This window comes from Peromyscus maniculatus, chromosome 1, assembly GCF_049852395.1.
Source record: "Peromyscus maniculatus bairdii isolate BWxNUB_F1_BW_parent chromosome 1, HU_Pman_BW_mat_3.1, whole genome shotgun sequence".
NCBI lineage: Eukaryota > Metazoa > Chordata > Mammalia > Rodentia > Cricetidae > Peromyscus > Peromyscus maniculatus.
In genome coordinates, this window is record NC_134852.1 from 189,639,729 (window position 1) to 189,658,958 (window position 19,230).

At 46.3% G+C, this 19,230-nt stretch overlaps 1 protein-coding gene across 5 annotated transcripts in view; it reads right to left on the reverse strand.

Moving 5' to 3' along the window:
- Ide (insulin degrading enzyme) overlaps nt 1-18,503 on the reverse strand; it is a 100,665-nt gene extending 82,162 nt beyond the window's left edge. The window contains exon 1 of one of the 5 annotated variants that reach the window (XM_042262986.2): nt 17,983-18,503. In XM_042262986.2, coding sequence (XP_042118920.1) covers nt 17,983-18,080 — 98 coding nt within the window. In that variant the 5' untranslated portion in view covers nt 18,081-18,503. Of the gene's footprint in view, nt 1-17,622; nt 17,775-17,840 lie in introns of those variants that run through there. The other 4 variants (XM_042262996.2, XM_076562925.1, XM_076562919.1 and 1 more) reach the window with 4 other exon arrangements.
- Between the last annotated feature and the right edge of the window lie 727 nt (nt 18,504-19,230).

Sequence of the window (19,230 nt, forward strand, 5' to 3'; positions counted from 1 at the left end):
CAAGATCTTGAGCGGGAGGTGTGGGGGAGGGAGCTGGGGGGAGACACGGCACGGGACTAGACATAGTGGTGCATTACTTTTAATCCCAGCACTCACTCAGGAGGCAGAGACAGGTGGATCTCTTTGCATTTGAGGCCAGCCTGGTCTACACAGAAAGTTCCAGAACAGCCAGGTACACACAGCGAGACTCTATTTCAAACAATAAGTAACAATAACAATCTTAAAAAGACAAAGAGGCCTATATAAGGACAGCATGGACACCACAGGACAGCAGGGACACCACAGGACAGCAGGGACACCACAGGACACCACAGGACAGCAGGGACACCACAGGACACCACAGGACAGCAGGGACACCACAGGACACCACAGGACACCACAGGACAGCATGGACACCACAGGACAGCATGGACACCACAGGACAGCACAGGACAGCACAGGACAGCAGGGACACCACAGGACACCACAGGACACCACAGGACACCACAGGACACCACAGGACAGCACAGGGCACCACAGGACACCACAGGACACCACAGGACAGCATGGACACCACAGGACAGCAGGGACACCACAGGACAGCAGGGACACCACAGGACACCACAGGACAGCAGGGACACCACAGGACACCACAGGACACCACAGGACACCACAGGACACCACAGGACACCACAGGACAGCATGGACACCACAGGACAGCAGGGACACCACAGGACAGCACAGGACAGCATGGACACCACAGGACAGCACAGGACAGCATGGACACCACAGGACAGCAGGGACACCACAGGACACCACAGGACAGCAGGGACACCACAGGACAGCAGGGACACCACAGGACAGCAGGGACACCACAGGACAACAGGGACACCACAGGACAACATGGACACCACAGGACAGCAGGGACACCACAGGACAGCAGGGACACCACAGGACAGCAGGGACACCACAGGACAGTAAAGAATACTAAATATTTTTTGCCAGGCGGTGGTTGCACACGCCTTTAATCCTAGCACTCGGGAGGCAGAGCCAGGAGGATCTCTGTGAGTTCGAGGCCAGCCTGGGCTACCAAGTGAGCTCCAGGAAAGGTGCTGCAAAGCTACGCAGAGAAACCCTGTCTCAAAAAACCAAAATAAATAAATAAATAAATAATACTAAATATTTTTACTCATTGTTACTCCTGGTTCAAAAACTAGCTTCTAGTAATTACTTACTTTAAACTCCAAGTAAAGATTTAAAAATAAGGGTAAGATATAGCTCAGGCTGTAGAGGATTTGTCTAGTATGTGCAAAGCTCTAGTTTAACTACCAGTACCACAAAAAGCAAACAAACAAAGCAAAAGCAAAAGCCTTGTTATTCTCCAAAAACAACTGAATGACAAGCACTAAATGTAGTAAGAATGAAAAGCTAAACTACTCCCCCTCCTATTATTATTACTATTATTTAATGGCATGGTCTTTCACTGCACCTGGTGATCATTGAAGCAGCTAGGATGGCTGGCCAGTGAGTCCCGGTGATCTGCCTGTCTCCACAGTCCTGTCAGTGCTGGGTCCCAGTTACGGGGTCACCGGGGATCAGCACTCAGGTCCTCCCTCAGGCCAACAGAGCAGGCACTTCACTGAATGAACCAGTCTCCAGCCTCCCAAAGGATAAAATGTTGGATAAACTCCCACCTCAAATTTTTCAACCTGTAGAGGCCAGAGAGATGGTCCAACAGTTAAGAGCACTTGCTGCTCTTCCACGGGACTGGGGTTCAGTTGCCAGAACCCACATGGTCGCTTACAACTGTCTGTAATTCCAGTTCCAAGGTATCTGACACCCTCTCCTGGCCTCTGTAGGCATCAGGCATGCATGCAGTGCACATACATACACTCGAACAACATACTCATACACATAAAATAAATATTTTCCAACCTTTATATCAGACCATCAGAATTTTAATGATACAGATTCAGCTGGGCAGTGGTGGCACATACCATTAATCCCAGCACTAGGGAGGCAGAGGCAGGTAGATCTCTGAATTCGAGGCCAGCCTGCCCTACAGAGCAAGTTCCAAGACAGCTAGGTCTACAGAGAAACCCTATCTCAAAAAACAAAAACAAACAAAAAAAAATTACACAGCTCCTTTATTTTTAAAAGAATATCATATAAAGTTATATTTCTTTAAATTCGCACTTAACATGCACACATGGATTATCTTTCTTTACAGATGTTCCATGAACCCAAAACAACAAGGCAGCTTAAAGACTGATGTCTCAGTTTCTAAAGATTAATCCAAATCAGTTATTGGCCTATAACAAATTCTCTCAAAACAGACCACCACAGAGAGCAAATCATAAATCCTCACATTCTGTGCAGAGGATTTATCTCTTGAGGCTCATTTGAACACTACATACACCCTGGTTGTCACGCAAGACAATCTGCCCACCTCAGATAATGCTGGTTAAGAAAAATCCACTGACCACTCTTAGCATAGTTTAGTAGTCATATTTATATTTCATCGTTAACAAATGGGATCTCTTTGTTCCTCAGATCTGGGATACTACTGGACTCCTTTGTAATTGGACTTTCTCATCTCAAGAGTCAAATAAAATGTTCATTTGGGTTATTAAATTGACAGGCACATGCTGCACCAGACTTGGGCAGATTTCACAGGTTTTCTCCAGTAAACACGCTGAACTAAACTTCCCTGGGGCACTGCCAGCACACACAGCCAGCCTTATTATTCGAATCATCTTTGTTATTGTGGTCCTGTAAGGGTGAGATGCAAGCAGGCTGCCTCAGTAACCACTATGTCATTACTGGCATCTTAGGACAGGCTCGTGCAAATTCCAATCGTATACTATCATCTCCAGAGGTCAAAACATCACCGGGCAGACTATCAAGAAGGCAGGTAACTAATTATTCCTGTATAATTGCTATGAGGGAGGCAACATTTAGAGTCGGTAGTTTTCAGCAGTTGACAATTTCACCCCCTCTCCCAGAGGACATCTGACAGTGTCTGGAGACATTTTCGACTGTCACAAATGAAGGGTACTGAGGCCAGGGGTGCTGCTAAGCATCCTGCAGTGCCCATGACAGCTCCACAGCACAGGATTATCTCGCCCAAAATGTCAGCAATGCTGAGGATGAAAGGTTCTCCTTTACAGTTCCGATTACTGACCCCAAAATAATGAATGAGAATCATTACAACCAATTCTATAAACTTAAGACCAGGAGAGAGCCTCATCAAAATGCATATGCTATCATAAACTCCAATCTACCTACCAACCTACATCTAAACCAGAAAAGGCTTAAAAGAAAAGGAAGAAAACTGAGCATGAAGCAAAGAGGAAAAAAAGAAGATGTATAGGAACTTGTCCTGGAACGAGCCATCTAGGGCACAAATACAGGGTGACCTTAAAAAGGCACAGTGACCCCTTAGAAGCATGTTCTGGACTGGCCCTTCCTGATGCTGTTCAGTCAGGATCTTGCACAGCACATATGCTTTTGTAAGGACATACATTCAATGAACCAGTTAGATAGGTCCTGGGAAATGAGACCTCAGGGAAGTTACTTGGCTAAATCTATAGGCTTTAGACAGGAGGACTGGGAATCAAACCCAAATCTTTAGACATCAAGCACCATGTCTTAACCACGTCGCTAATCTAACTTACCGATAGACTATACAGTTCTGGAAGGATGGGTACCTATGGGTAATGGGACAGCAGGCCCTCTCTGCTCTCTGTACTGCTCTTCACAGGACATAATCTTTGAAAAGCCAAGCTTACTGGACTGGAAGGCACTGTTCTCTGCTCACTGAATTTATATGCCCCAAACTGAACTTGTTTTTGCTAACTAGGATGGTCCATATCACAACAAGGCTAATTCACAGAGAAAAAAAAGCAAGATAGTAATGTCTCAAGGATACCCATCCCCGTCTTCAGTCTGCACCCTGAATTATGATGACAGCATGCAGAGGTAGGACTTGAAGCTCTATTTTCAACTTCTCTCTCTCTCTTTTTTTTTTTTCTTTTTGATTTTTCAAGACAGGGTTTCTCTGTGTAGCCCAGGCTATCCTGGAACTCACAAAGATCTGCCTGCCTCTGCCTACCGAGTGCTAGGATTAAAGGTATGCACCATCACTGCCTGGCAAGGGTATTTAAAATAAGGAACTTGAGCCTTGTAATAGCTGCATCCCTCAGTGGAACAAGGACAGCACCTCATCCTTCGCAGCCCAACAGGAGAGACGAAGCTTGAGTCAGGTGCAGAGTTGTACCCAAGGAGAACCTTCAAGAACAACTGCAAATGTCGGCCAAAGCTCCTCACAAAGGTTAGGAATAAACAGAGCAATCATTCATTCATCTGCGGTGTGGAGTGCCAAGAGCCGGAGGAACAACTTCCCAGGCAAGGATGTGCCAGCAGTGATGAGACAGGCGTTGGCCAGAGGCGGGGTACAGTACATGAGGGTATGTAGGACAGTGAGACCAGGGTCCTCACATCAGGAAAAAGAGTTACAAATTCGCAAAGAATAAAAGCCAAAATTAACCTTGTGATTCACTGGAGCTGTCTGTGTGGTCTTGTAGTTTTCAGTATACAGGTAGATACAGAAATAAATACAGATGTAAACATGTCTGTATGTATATGTGTTTCTATTTACACACTTGAATACATATGCATGTACATGAATAAACATATGCAGCAACATTTATTGATCCACATACAGGATATGTATTTATTTGTATACATAAACTTCCTACCTTCATCCTGTCCACTGAGGAGCCCAGGGCCCTAGCTCTTCCCTCCCTAAGTAGCAAAGAGTGCATATAGCACCACAAACTTGCTTTCTAACTTTGGCTTCTCTACTAAAATCAGTCATGGCTCCTTGGAGAAATGGTTGATGACTAGAATAAGAAAGTATCAAATAAACCTAAAACATCTTGGGGACGAAAAAATAATAAAGTACTAACAAAATGATGAGACACTCAATGGATATCCCAATGTCCATATTTAAAACAGTAAGTATTACATTAAATAATAACAATAATGATTAAAGCTAGCCAAGCATGGTGACACATGCTATAATCTCAGCACTCAGGAGACAGGGACAAGAGGGTCAGGAGCTCAAGGTCACCCTCTAATACATAGAAGTCTGGCACTAGCTAGGGCTACATAAGCCCCTGTTTCAGAAAATGCCTAGACAGAAACCTCTGCGGGGACCTGGAGAAACGTCTCATGTGATAAAGTGTTTGCTATGCAGGCATGAGGGGCTGAGTTCAGATCCCCAGCATCCACAGGAAAGACGGGGCCTGGTGGCGTGCACCTGTAACCCTAGTACTGCAGAGGCAGCGGAGGCTCCCTGGAGCTTGCTGCCCAGCTAGTCTGGGAAGCGTGTGCTCCTCCGATTCAGTGAGACATCCCATCTCAGAAAGTAAGGTGAAGAGCAATGGAGGAAGACTCCACACTATACATGCACACCAAGGCACACACGTGAATATGTACACACACACACACACACACACACACACACACACACACACACGAAAACCACTGTGTAAAACAACGAATCATAAATGTATACTGAAGATAAATAAAGGAACAAAGTAGAGCGGGGTGCCATACTGCTACAGTAGTAGCTCCCAGGAGGCTGAGACAGGAGGATGATAAATCAAGACCAGGGGCTGAAGAGTCGGTTTAGTAGGTAAAGTGCCTGCAGTGTGAGCACAAAGACTTGAGTCTGAACCTCGACACCCACATAAAGGCCAGGCACGGTGGCACTCATGTATAACCCTATGCTGGGGTGAAGGGGTAAGGGGCAAGAGGCAAGGACAGATGGACTCCCAGAGTCAGCTGGCCAGCCAGTCTAGCCGAATCAGTAAGCTCCACATTAAGAGAGACCCTGTCTCAAAAAAAAAGGGTGGAGGAGAACAATTCAGGACGATGTTCAGCATCAACCTTTGGCCTCCACACAGGCACTCAGCAGACGGACACACACACACAGCCAGCATGGACCACATATTGAGACTACCTCAAAAACAAGCAAACAAATAAATAAATAAATAAATAAAAATTAAGTTTAATTTTTATTAATGTATTTAAATCGTTTTAAAGTATTTCCCCAAAAGATAACAAAGGGAAAAATAAGTTTATAACAAACTGTTAAATTGATAAAAGTAAGCCAGGCAGTAGTGGCACACACCTTTAATCCCAGCACTAGGGAGACAGAGGCAAGCAGATCTGAGTTCAAGGCCAGCCTGGTCTACAGAGTGAGTTCCAGGGCAGCCAAGGTTACACAGAGAAATCCTGTCTCAAAAAAACAAAATGAAACAAAACAAAAACTAATAAAAGTATCAGTAAAGGGACCAACGATCTCCAGATACCATTTGCTAGCACACAGTGAGAACACGGATACCAGCCCTGTGGTAGTCTCTCAGGAGCTGAAAACCTACACTTAAACACAAGGAGGAGTAAGTAAACTCCAAGTAGGGACATTCTACAGGGCTCGGAAGCTCCAGAGTCAAGGTCGTTAAAGGTAAGCAAGGACTGTGGAACGATTCCTGTCAAAGACTAAGAAGATCCACAACAAAAGACAACGCTAACTCCGAGCTGAACGTCTTCTAAGATCAGTTAGTAACTGACACAGCTGGAGGCCTGCGAAGTCTGAAGGGCTGGGGTTGAGTGCAGTAGTGTACAATGCTGGTCTCCTCCCTCCTTCCCTCTTCCGCTGTTCTGTTCCTCTCCTCTCCAGGAGAGAAACAATGATATATATATATATATATATATATATATATATATATATATATAATATTATATTATATTATATTATATTATATTATATTATATTATATTATATTATATTATATTATATTATATTATATTATATTATATTATATTATATTATATTATATTATATTATATTATATTATATTATATTTATTATATTATATTATATTATAGGTACAATGTGGTGTTTTCATATGTGCATACACTGTGGAATGACTAACTTACATAAACTAATATATCTACTAGCTCATATAGCTATTATTTTTGAGGTAAAAGCATTTGAATTTTACGCCGGGCAGTGGTGGCGCACGCCTTTAATCCCTGCACTCGGGAGGGAGAGGCAGGTGGATCTTTGTGAGTTTGAGGCCAGCCTGGTCTACAGAGCGAGATCCAGGAAAGGCGCAAAGCTACACAGAGAAACCCTGTCTTGAAAAAAAACCAAAAAAAGCATTTGAATTTTACTTTCTGAGCAATTTTGAAACATACAGTATGTTGTTGTTATTATTAACTACAGTCACCATTCTGAAAAACAGAACTCAGCTGGTGACATAGCCCAGTGACACACAGCACTAGACCCTGGGTTCATTCGTAAGCAATGCCGTGGTGAAAACTAGACTTTAACACTTGGCCTTTCCTACGGTCTGCCTCTTATTTCTCCTTTTTCCTACTCAACAACAGGAATAGAGGTCCAGCTTTTCCCCAAAGCCTGTGTGCCCTGAAGCATCATGTTCTAGGGACTGACCGCTCACTGAGCCCAAACTTTACAGGCCCACACAAATTACTCAACCTTGTAAATGTCACCTGGTGCCTCTCTTCCTCCTTCCTCCATGGAACATGCTTATTCAGAAGAGCACGAATTCTTCCACCAGTCCCAAAGAGCAATTATCCACCTCTGCACAGGAGCGCTGTGACGAAGACAACGGCCAGCTCAAGAGCCAAGAGCCCTCAGGCCCAAACTGTGTGTTCAGTGACTTCAGAGACTAAAATACCATGGCATCCCACAGACTCAGGAGCTTTCCAACATCCTGAACCTTCGCCACAAACAAGTCAGGCTGAGGCTCTAGAGCCCGATAAAATCAAGAGGTAGCAGAAAGGCGGCTGGCCAAGGAGAGACAACTGTGTGGCTGAGGTGCCAGCACCAACAGGTAACTATGCCTCAACTCTTCCTGTGACCTGGTGAACAGTCCTGGAAATGTTCTAATACAAGCCACGTGTGGTGGCTTTACACTTATGATCCCAGTACTGGAAAGGCTGAGGCAGGAAGATCTCAGGTTCGAAAGTCAGCCTGGGCTACACGGTAAGTACAAGGCCAGGCACAGCTACATAGGAAGACTCTGACTTATCAAAACTAACTAACTAAATAAATAAATAAATAAAAGAAACTCTTCTAATTCAGAGCACCCAGAACTCGAGACAGACACATTACAATACTTAGTGGAGTCCTACACGTGCTAATAAGCGCTGTGCTAGGTACTGGGGATAGACTAGTGGTGGCCCTTGCTCCTTCTGAGCTCCTGCCCCAAACAGAACTCATGTCCCAAAACCAGGTTTCCTACAAAGCTGAGCTGACGTGCTCACTGCAGGACCCTGGACTGGTAGCATTCCTTAAAAACTCCCGGCTGCCGGAATACGCAACAACACGAGGAAAATGGCAGAACTTAGAAAGAGAAACACCTCCATCTCTCCCTCCCTCCCTCCCCGTCTCGCTAGCTTGTTTTGAGACACGGTCTCAGGTAGGCCAGGCTGGTCTGCCTCCGAACTCCTGCTCCTTCTTCCTCCACCTCCTAATTGCTGGGATTACAGGCCTGAGTCACCACACCCAGCAACCTCCTCTCGTTATTATTAACATATAACGCTAACATTTTTTTACTTCTAACCTCATCTCCACGTCTCCTTTTCCCCTTCTTTTTCCTGGGCTTTTATCCCCCTTCTTCCTTCAAACCACTTACAGACACCTTTATTCCCCTTGTCTTTGCTTAGGCCTGCTCTTTCCCAGATGTGATTTTTCCAAACTTAATACCTCGGTTTTTGCTTTTCAGAATAACTGTGTCCGACCCCACAACACTTGGCTTCCGTCCCTTACTGTTTGCCAATGGCCAACAAAATGGTCTTTTTTTTTTCATCAATATTCTATTTCTCCTCAAAACCTTTTTGACTGAGCACATCTAACCATTCAACTTCTGATATCATCTTCTGTTCTTTGAATTCCCACCTCTCCAAATTTGTTTCCTCTGTATTTCTAAAGGCCAGTGTTCCACAAGGTCATCTACCATCTATATCTCTACATAAACATTTTCTGTGTAACCATGCATGTTCATACTCTCGACTCTACATCCATTCTAAGAAATCAGCTTAGACATTCTAACTAAAGTCCAGTCATACAAATGGTTCTAGCACCCACTAGAGATGCCAAGCTACCTTCAGGGAAGTGATGTAATAACAGCTAATCCCTGAGGTTCCTGAATGAGCCCAGCTGAATTCATATCCGGCTGAACCACTCACTGTGTGCCATTGAACAACTGAGCGTCAATCTCCTTATATAGAAAGGAAGATTAACAACACTACTCTGTTGCAGGATTCCTGTGGCCACTAAACAACACACTGTGGTGATGTTTTATTTGTGATGGAAAATGTGGTGATACTTTATTGGTATGTTAATAAATAAAGTTTGCCTTGAGATCGGAGGACATAGTCATCCATAAACAAAAGTCAGGTGGTGGTAGCACACGCCCTTAATCCCGATCACATGGCAGGCAGAGTCTCTGTGTGGTCAAGGACACAGCCAAGGGTGGTGACACATGCCTTTAATCCCAGTACCAACCATAGAGACCTGGAGGTCTGTATAGACAGGCAGTGACGAGTAAATGTGGTGGCTGGGCTAAGAGCCAAAGAGAAGGCAGAACAGCAAGGCAATAAAGGCACAGGTTAGATGGGAACAAGCGTTTGGTTCTCTTGGGAAGCTACAGCGGCGGCGTGGCGAGTAAGGTTAGCTGGTGGCTCTCACTATTTCCTGACCTCTATGGCCTTCACCCCTATATCTGGCTCTGTGTTTCTTATTTAATAAGACTGTTAAGAAATTCATCTACAACATATGGAAATGCATAACGTGTAAAACGCACTCAATAAATATCAACCACTAAATCTTCATGGTTAATATTACCAAGAACAGCTGGGCGGTGGTGCACACATTTAATCCCAGCACTTGGGAGGCAGAGGCAGGTGGATCTCCTGAATTCAAGGCCAGCCTGGTCTACAGAGTGAGTTCCAGGACAGCCAGGGCTACACAGAGAAACCCTGTCTGGGGATGGGAAGGGCAAATGGGAACAAAAACATTACCAAGAACAGCAAGAGCCTTAGAGCTGGATCTCTTTCGCTTACATCTGAGGTCAGTCTTATAGGGTCTTCTACATCCATTCTGATCCTTAAGCAGAGCGAATTTAAGAAACCTCAGCAGTAGCTCAGAACTCACTAACCTAACTTTGATCCCCTCCCCTACTACATAGGAATGAACTAGACCTTCATTTTATTTCCCTTGCTACGTGATTAAAGGCTGCCCAGTCCTGTCCACTCTCCTGAGAAGCCCTGTGTCATCCAACTTCCTGAAGGCAAAAGCCAGCTCTGATGTGCCTCCAAGACTGTGCCACTGTGTCCCACTGCCGTACCTGACCAACCTGTTCTCTTGGCATGCCTTGGGAAAACCAGCCACCTGCCAGACAGGACCAACGTCTCACCTAATGGCCTTCTTCCCACAGTCTGCAGCTCAGTCTCTGGTGTCTTCTCTACCCTGATTGTTCCTTCTAGTCTAGGCTCACGCAGCACTCATCTTAAAGTCATTAATTCCAAGACCTTCGGCTCCACCCCTACACGCCCAATCGGCCATTATAGGCTGCTGGATCTTCTTTCCCACGTCATCGAATGAGTCTCCTTATCCTTGTCATTTACACTTCCGAATGTATGTGTATCAAGTATCTATGTAGCCCACCCCAGTCTAGAATTCCTGGACTCAAGTTATCCTCACACCTCATCCATCAAAGTAGCTGGGACTACAGGTGTGGGCCATTGCACCTAGCTCCATTCATATTCATCCATCCCTGACCCCATCCTGCCCAGTACCAGGAATCAAACCCACAGCCTCATTCATGATAAGCAAGCCCTCCACCAACTAAGGTACATCCTTAGCCCCTATTTGCATTACTTTGATGTCTATTTGAATTTCAAATTGTGTTTCTAAGAACAAAGAGATCATCTAAAAAGCTAGCTTCCACATTGTCATCATTGTCACATCATCACTGAAAGTCATGTATATTTACTTCCTATGGGGTAAAAATCTTCGGTCTCTCAATGATGTTATGGGTTTTCCTACTTCCTTCAGCCTTTGCTAATCCCATGTCTTCTATGTGTAAGTCTACCAACTATACCCCATTCATCCAAAGTTTATAGTTGGTTTGACTCTTATGTTCTCGGTGCATATACACACATATATATACAATTAAAAATTAAAATATGGAGCATGGTGGCAGCACTCGGGAACCAGGAGCAGGAGGATCTTTGTGAGTTCAAAGCCAGCCTGGTCTAGGCCGGGCGGTGGTGGCGCACGCCTTTAATCCCAGCACTCGGGAGGCAGAGCCAGGCGGATCTCTGTGAGTTCGAGGCCAGCCTGGGCTACCAAGTGAGTTCCAGGAAAGGCGCAAAGCTACACAGAGAAACCCTGTCTCGAAAAACCAAAACCAAAAAAAAAAAAAAAAAAAAAAAAGCCAGCCTGGTCTACATAGTGAGTTCCAGGACAGCCAGAGCTACACAGAGAGAATAATAATAAAATAATTTTTTAATAAAGAATTTTGTGGTGTCAGTTAAATAGCTCAGAGCCTGAGGACCTGAGTTCAATTTCTGGAAACCCCATATAAAGGTGGAAAGACAGAATCAACTCCACATATTTGTCCTCTGACTTCCACACATACACACAGCCACATATACATAAAAATTTAAAGAGAATTTTGTGAGTTCTACTTTGAAAGAAAGGAAACAGATAGGATCTTTTTTAAATGATTTCTTTCTATTTTATGTGCACTGGTGTTTGTCATACATGTATGTCTGTGAGGGTATTAGATAACCCAGAACTAGAGTTACTAGAGTTACAGACAGTTGTAAGCTGCCATGTGGGTGCTGGGAATTGAACCCGGGTCCTCTGGAAGAGCAGTCAGTGCTCTTAACTGCTGAGCCGTCTTTCCAACCCCCAGAGATGTGATTTGAAGAAGAAAAAAAAAAAACAACTTAAATACTTTTAAAAATAAATTGGAAGAAGCAACAAAGCATAAAAATGGAGATGTTTAATAAAGTAACAGAAGCAAAGGAATATAATTATCCATTATTTATAACTGAAAGCTCCTTGGGGACAGGATTTATGACCGATTATCTCTGCAACCCTCACAATGCTGAGCAATTGTGGGCAATCAAAACAATATGGATACTCAATTAATGAGCACAAATAATGGCCCAACAAGCAGAAAACAGTAATGGCAGACTGAAGGCCTCGTCAAGGTTCCAGAGCCCAGCACACCTAGACCTACCACTATGGAAAGAAAGTGTCCTGGCCTTGGCAGCCTGGCTGGAAAACAGGCCGATTCTCTGGGTGTGCGTCTAGGAGACTTAAAATACAATCAGTGAAATGGAAAGAGAAGTAAATGAAGCTCCTACCAAACTCCTGCCACACTCCGGTGAGACTGCTATGACCCTTACTATTGTGACGGCTGATGCTGAAGATACTCAAGGATACACACACACACACACACACACACACACACACACACACACACACACACACCAACCCAACCACCCCCACCACCCACCCCACCACCACCCACCATCCCCATCCCCACCCCCCACCCCCGTCTTCTTAAACTACTAAAAAGCATTTGTTTGGTTAAAAGTGGTTTAAAAGCCTGAATCGTTTCCCAAGGCTTTGGGTGTTACAGGCAAGCACTTGACCACTGACTGAGTCCTAAAGGTCTGAACAACTTACTAGTCAATCAATCCAGAGTGGTACACTATTGTTTCCTAAGCATGTGGAATACAGAAACACAGATCAGAGCCAACAGCCAGGCCATCTGATGTCTGTCCCCAGTGGTTGCCGAGGATAAATACTGTCCCCAATAGTTAAGGTAATTCCATAGCCCCAATATCCACTACAGCTGTTCAGAGAATTGCTTTTTATTCACTCGTTTTTTATTTGTTTAAAAATGTGAAGAAGTTTACAGTATTTACTTTGTGTGCAGATATATACACACGTGTGTACCATGCACTTGTGTGGCGGTCAGGGAAAAACTCATAGGAGTCAGCTCTCTCCTTCTACCATGTAGGTTCTGGAGATCAAACTCAGGTTGCCAGGCTTCTTTGCCGGGAGGTTAAACGGTTAGACCAGGAAACATGCTCAAACACTGGCACAGGCATTATAACCTGACAGGTCGTATCAAGCTCTCACCTGTTCTTCCCGGTGACTAACTCTGGTAAAGCATTCTTCTGGCTCTGGACAGCAAAACTAATTCCCTTAAGATCTGAATGTGGCTGGGGCGGTGGTGGCACATGCCTTTAATCCCAGCACTTGGGAGGCAGAGGCAGGTGGATCTCTGTGAGTTCAAGGACACACAGAGAAACCCTGTCTCAGGGAAAACAAACAAACAAAAAGATCTGAATGTGGAGCTAAAAAGATGGCTCAGTGGTTAAGAGCATGGCTGCTCTTCCAGAGGACCCAATTCCCAGCACCCACATGGCAGCTCACAATCATCTGTAACTCCAATTCCAGGGGATCTGACACCCTCTTCTGACCCCAGTACCAGGCATACATGTTCTACACATACATATTATGTAGGCAAAATACTCATACACACAGTAACATTTTTAAATAAAATAAAATAAAGATTGGAATATATGGTAGCTCAGACATTAATACTTCCTTTCCTAAAACTATACTCTGATCCCTTTGATTAGATAAGACTCTTTCATAGCTTCAGTCACTCTTTTTTATGTATAGCTTTTCTGGATAGTTGACTTCATTAAGTTTTGAGCCTTCTGAATTAATTCATTCTCTGAGATCCTTATCTTGAAGCTCTGATTCATCAATACCCTGGACTTCATCAATGAAAGACAGTAGCAGAAGGAGAGAATCTAACTACAAGTAATAATACACAAAGGCTGGAAGAAGAGGCAGGAAAAACACTGCCTAGGCTACAAGAGGCCCTGTCTCAAAAATAAATAAATCGAGGGCTGGAGAGATGGCTCTGAGGTTAAGAACACCAACTGTTCTTCCAGAGGTCCTGAGTTCAATTCCCAGCACCTATATGGTGGCTCACAACCATCTGTAATGAGATCTGTCACCCGCTTCTGCATACATAGTAAATAAATAAACAAATGAATAAATAAATAAACCAAGGGCTGGCAAGATGGTTAATTAGTTAAGAGCACTTGCTGCTCTTCCAAAGGACCTGAGTTCAGTATCTGGCAGCTCACAAACCACCTGCCTATAACTCTAGCTCTAGGGAACCTGACCCTCTCTTCTGGCTTCCACAAGCACTGTAATTATGTGCACAAACCCACACATTCACTTATATGCGTGCGCGTGTGTGCGCGAGCACACACACACACACACACACACACACACACACACACACACACACACACACACACACACACACACACGGAATGAAAAGATGACTTGGTCTGCAGCTAAAGAGTACTTGCTGCTCTTGCAGAGGACCTGAGTCTGGTTCTCAGCACCATCTGGCAGCTTACAATCATCCATAACTCCAGTTTCAAGGTGCACACTATATTTAATATTTAATTTTCACTTATTTATTCATTTTATTGTCTGTGTGCTTTGCCTGCATGTATGTGTACCTTCTGTGTGCTTGGTTCTATAGAAGGCCCAAAGAGAGCATCAGAATCCTGGAAAAGGAGTTACGGATGATTGTGAACCATTATGTGGTAATTTGAATGTAACTGGCCCCCATAAGCTCATTGGGAGTAGCACTATGAGGAGGTGTGGCTTTGTTGGAGTAGGTATAGTCTTACTGGAGGAAGTGTGTCACTGTGGGGGTAAGCTTTGAGGTCTCATATATGCCCAAGCCACGCCCAGTACCTCAGTCCACTTCCTGTTGCCTTCTGACCAAGACAGACAGACAGCACCATGTCTGTCTGTGAACTGCCACACTGCCATGTTCCTCACCATGATAACAGACTGAACCTCTGAACTGTAAGCTGCCACCTCAATTAAATGTTTTCTAATTCGAGAAACCCACAAGTGTGCTTAAGGAGTATTAGGATCAACTGAGGAAATACACTCATGAATACAGAACCACGTAGACAGCTGACGTCGTCCTCTGATCTGACCCTGAGCAAACCCAAGTTTGATCACAGCAGGCAGCAGAAGGGGCTGTGACCTCTCTCCCCTTCCTTTTAAGAGGTCATGTGCACTGCCTCCTTCAGGCCATGTAGCCCACGGTCCTGGGCGGAGCAAATACCACTACAGCTTTCCTTTGCTGGGGTCATGGTGTCTCTTCTCAGCAATAGAAACCCTAACTAAGACACAATGTGGGTGCTGAGAACCAACCCTGGACCCTCTGCAGGAGCAACAAGTGCTCTTCATCTCTGAGCCATCTCTCCAGCCTCAGGGAAGATCTCTGTGCTTTCAAGGCCAGCCTGGTCTACATAATGAGGTACTGTCTTGAAACAACAACAAAATAATAATTAACTAGTTAACTGCAGGAGGAGCAGGTAGAATACACAAACCATCTAGCTCTATAAAACTTAAAATAAGCCAGGCAGTGGTGGCACATGCCTTTAATCCCAGCACTCTGGAGGCAGAGGCAGGCGAATCTCTGAGTTTGAGGCCAGCCTGGTCTACACAGCGAGTTCCAGGACAGCCAGGGCTACACAGAGAAACCCTGTCTTGAAAAACTATAAATAAATAAATAAATAAATAAATAAATAAATAAATAAATAAATAAATAAATCTTAAAATAGATGCTTCTTTTAAAACTACAAATTTTAGCTCAGCATGGGTGAGCATGCCTGCAACCCCAGAAGTAAAAAGATCACCACAAATTCGAGGCAAACTCAGTTTATGTAAAAGTTCCAAGCTCCACACCAGTCAGGGCTATGTAGTAAGAACTTGTCTCACAAGCACAAATAAGGCCAGGAAGGAACTCATTTGGTAAAACCCAACCAGTCCTGGTTCCTTCATTCCCTAGCACTGCATAAACCAGGTATGGTGGTACACGCCAGTAATTCCAGAACCTGGAGATGGAGGTAGGAAGATCACCCTTGGCTAGGTAGGGAGTTTGAGGCTCCCTTGGAATACATTATTTAAAAAAAAAAAAATCTGAAAGTTGTCTGTAATCCCAGCACTGAAGAGGTTGAGACAAGAGGACTCCAAAACACCAAATCTGAACTAATAACAATTTGTCCTAAAAAAATGTTTTTAATTCTAGAAGCCAAGTACACGTCCATAATTGCAGAACTAGGGAAGCCAAGGAGGAGGTACCATAACTATGCTTACCACACCCGCTTCTCTCTCTCGGGGATTCTTTTTCCACACTGTAATGGATTTTATAGTGTAGTGGGAAATAAAGGGAGGGAAAACAAGTCCCATAAATTCCTCATTGCCACTAGTCCCTAATAACCCTGCTACCTTCATAGTCCATGCAGTAAAGACCGGGCCTGGCAGGCACGTTTCTCTGCCTCCAGGATCTACTCCCTTACATACTACAAGATCTTCACACCCATCCAACCTCCTCAATTCCCAGTTCCATTAGATCACCCCCCCAGTTAACTTTTGGGGGGACAAGAGAGGGGGAATGGGGGGTTGAATCTAGGGCCACACACAGTAAGACAAGCAAGAGCTCTGTCGCTGAGCTATATCCCCAGCCCTGTTTTATTTTTCAGGGTTGCTCAGGCTGACCTAGAACTCCCTCTGCAGGCCTTGAATTGCAATCCTCTTGCCTTAGCCTCACAAGTGACTGGGATTACATGCCTGTGCAACAACCGTGTAATTCGAAACTCTTAATGAGACACTAATATTCACTATTATTCAAAGATTCCGGGGGCGGGGGGATCCCAACTACAATTCAAGGCCCAGGGTAGCATTATACAGCATTTGTGCCTTCTTAATTCCCCCAGGGAAATTCCCCAAAGCTTCAGCTAATCTGTTCGCTATCCTCCCAACAAACGACCAGTACACCTGGCCTGGATTACATCCACACATGACCTCTGCCACTGCTGCAGATCAGTCCAGATCACTGTGCTCCTGGCTGTCCATTGTCGAGCTCATCGCTTGTCAAATGGTTCCAGCCAAACCAAAGTTGCTTGGAAGGCAGATCACATATGAACACAAAGCCCATCACAGTGCGCTGCATTCAGCAGGTCCTAAATATTAGTAAAATCGGGAGAGCTTCAAATAATGATCTAAGTAGAGCAGGATAATACTGCCTATCTCTCTTGACTCACAGTAAAAACACCTTACGCCTTTATTACGAGACAGAAAATCTGTAGTATACACAGAGCGGGGTAAAGTGGAGGGAGCAAGCCACTAGCTGAAAAACAGCAGCAACAACAACCGTGCATCCTAAGCCCGGTTTTGCCATAATCTCTGCAACTGTAAGAGAAACCACCAAACCTGTGTTGTTTTAGGTGTGAAACAAGGCAGATGCTGTGTGGGATCCCAAATCCCCGTCTGCTCACTCCCGACCAGGCAGGCAAACTTTTACGGTACCCAATGCTCACTGCCCTAGTGCAGGAAACTCGGTCCCCGCGGGGGACAGCGCTGCAGGGTGAGAAGCGATCTCCCACGACTCCCCGGATCCCCCTCACCTCATGGCACCGGGGCCCGCCTCAGGTGGCCGGCCGCTCACAGAGGACAGCCGGAGTGCGCGGCTCGCGGAGCGGCCGGGCTGCCTCGGACGGCCCCGAGCCCCCCTACACTTGTGGCGTCCGCCCAGCAATCCCCGGGCACCGTTCCCGTCCGCCCTCCCCGCCAGGCCCGACCCTCCGCGGTCCCCGGGGCGGCCTCGGCGCGGACGTCCACGCACCCGGCGGGCCGGACTGGCAGCGTGAGGGGCGGCGGCGGCGGCGGCGGCGGCGCTAAGTGCTGAATCACCACTTTGCAGCAGCACACAGCACAGCCACGGTGACCCCGCGGGCCGCGTGGGCCCGGGCGCTCGGGACGCTTACCCACACTGTCGCTTCGCGAGCGGCCGGCGGGCGCCGAGGATGGAGCGCAAGGTGCTGGACAGCGCGGGGTGCAGCAGCCACGCGAGCCCGTTCCGCATACCCCGGCGCAGCCGCTGCGATCTCTGAGAACGCTTCCTTTTGGCGCTGGGAGCCGGCCTTGCGCATTGCGCATGCCCAGTCCGCCGCGCCGCGCCGCGCCGCCTCGAGGGAGCCGGGAGCGGCCTCCGCTCCGGGTTTTACGCGGAGCCGGGCGGGAGGGGACGGCCGCTGCCTGGGCCCCGACTAGCTGGCAGGTGGGATGCGGTGCTGGCCCCCGAGCGTCGGAGGCCCAGCAGGGTCCCGGCCGGGCTCCACCCCGGCGCGCCGCTGAGGCCGAGGGTTGCCTGGCTAGGGCGTGGTGAGCGTGCACACGGCGGGATGTCCCCAGGCAGGATCGCGGCCCAGCAGGTGTTGGAAAGAAGTCCTCCCGGGCAGCTGCCCCACCGAAACGGATCCGCTGCAGAAGCTGGGCCCGCGGGCTCCCTCTAGAGCGCGGAAGGAACGTGGACTGCGGAAGCACGCGTGGGGGGGGACCTGTCGGGTGAGGGAGTAAGGACAATCCAGACCTCTGGGGATCCACGAGCCACAGGGCAGGCCTCAGCAAAACAAGGCGTCTGTAGACTTCCAAATCCAAAACAAGAAACTAGGCAGGCCTCTAGTTTACTGTGTGACTGAGGATGACCTTCAGCCGCCGTCCTCCCAAGAGCTGAGATTGTACCAATGTGCTCCACGCACCAGCCCAGAGCCGGGAACCACTGCTACCTAGTACTACTACTTATACTGCAAGTGGACTTAGGTTATTACTTTTTTTTCTCCTGAGGCCAGCTCTCACTATGCAGCCCTGGCTGGTCTGGAACTCGCTATGTAAACCAGTCAGGCCTCAAAAGGTCATTACTTTTTAAAGACATGGCTTTTCTCCCTGGTGACTTCTTGGTGCTTTGCATCCAAAGATAGCCTAATAGTGGTTATGAATAGGAATTGCTGTTACATTTAACACAGATCACAATGTAGGGGAGGTGGTATCTCCCCAGCCTAACTACTTTTAGGTGTCTTCTGATGTAGCAGATCAAACACTGTAGCCAAATACAGGGTTCGGACTCCTATTATTGCTACAAATGAAAATACAGAAGTGGGTGCTCTCTGAGATTTCCTGTGCATTGGAAGACCGTGTGTGGAGGGTTGGAGATACAGATGAGCAAAAAGATTTTA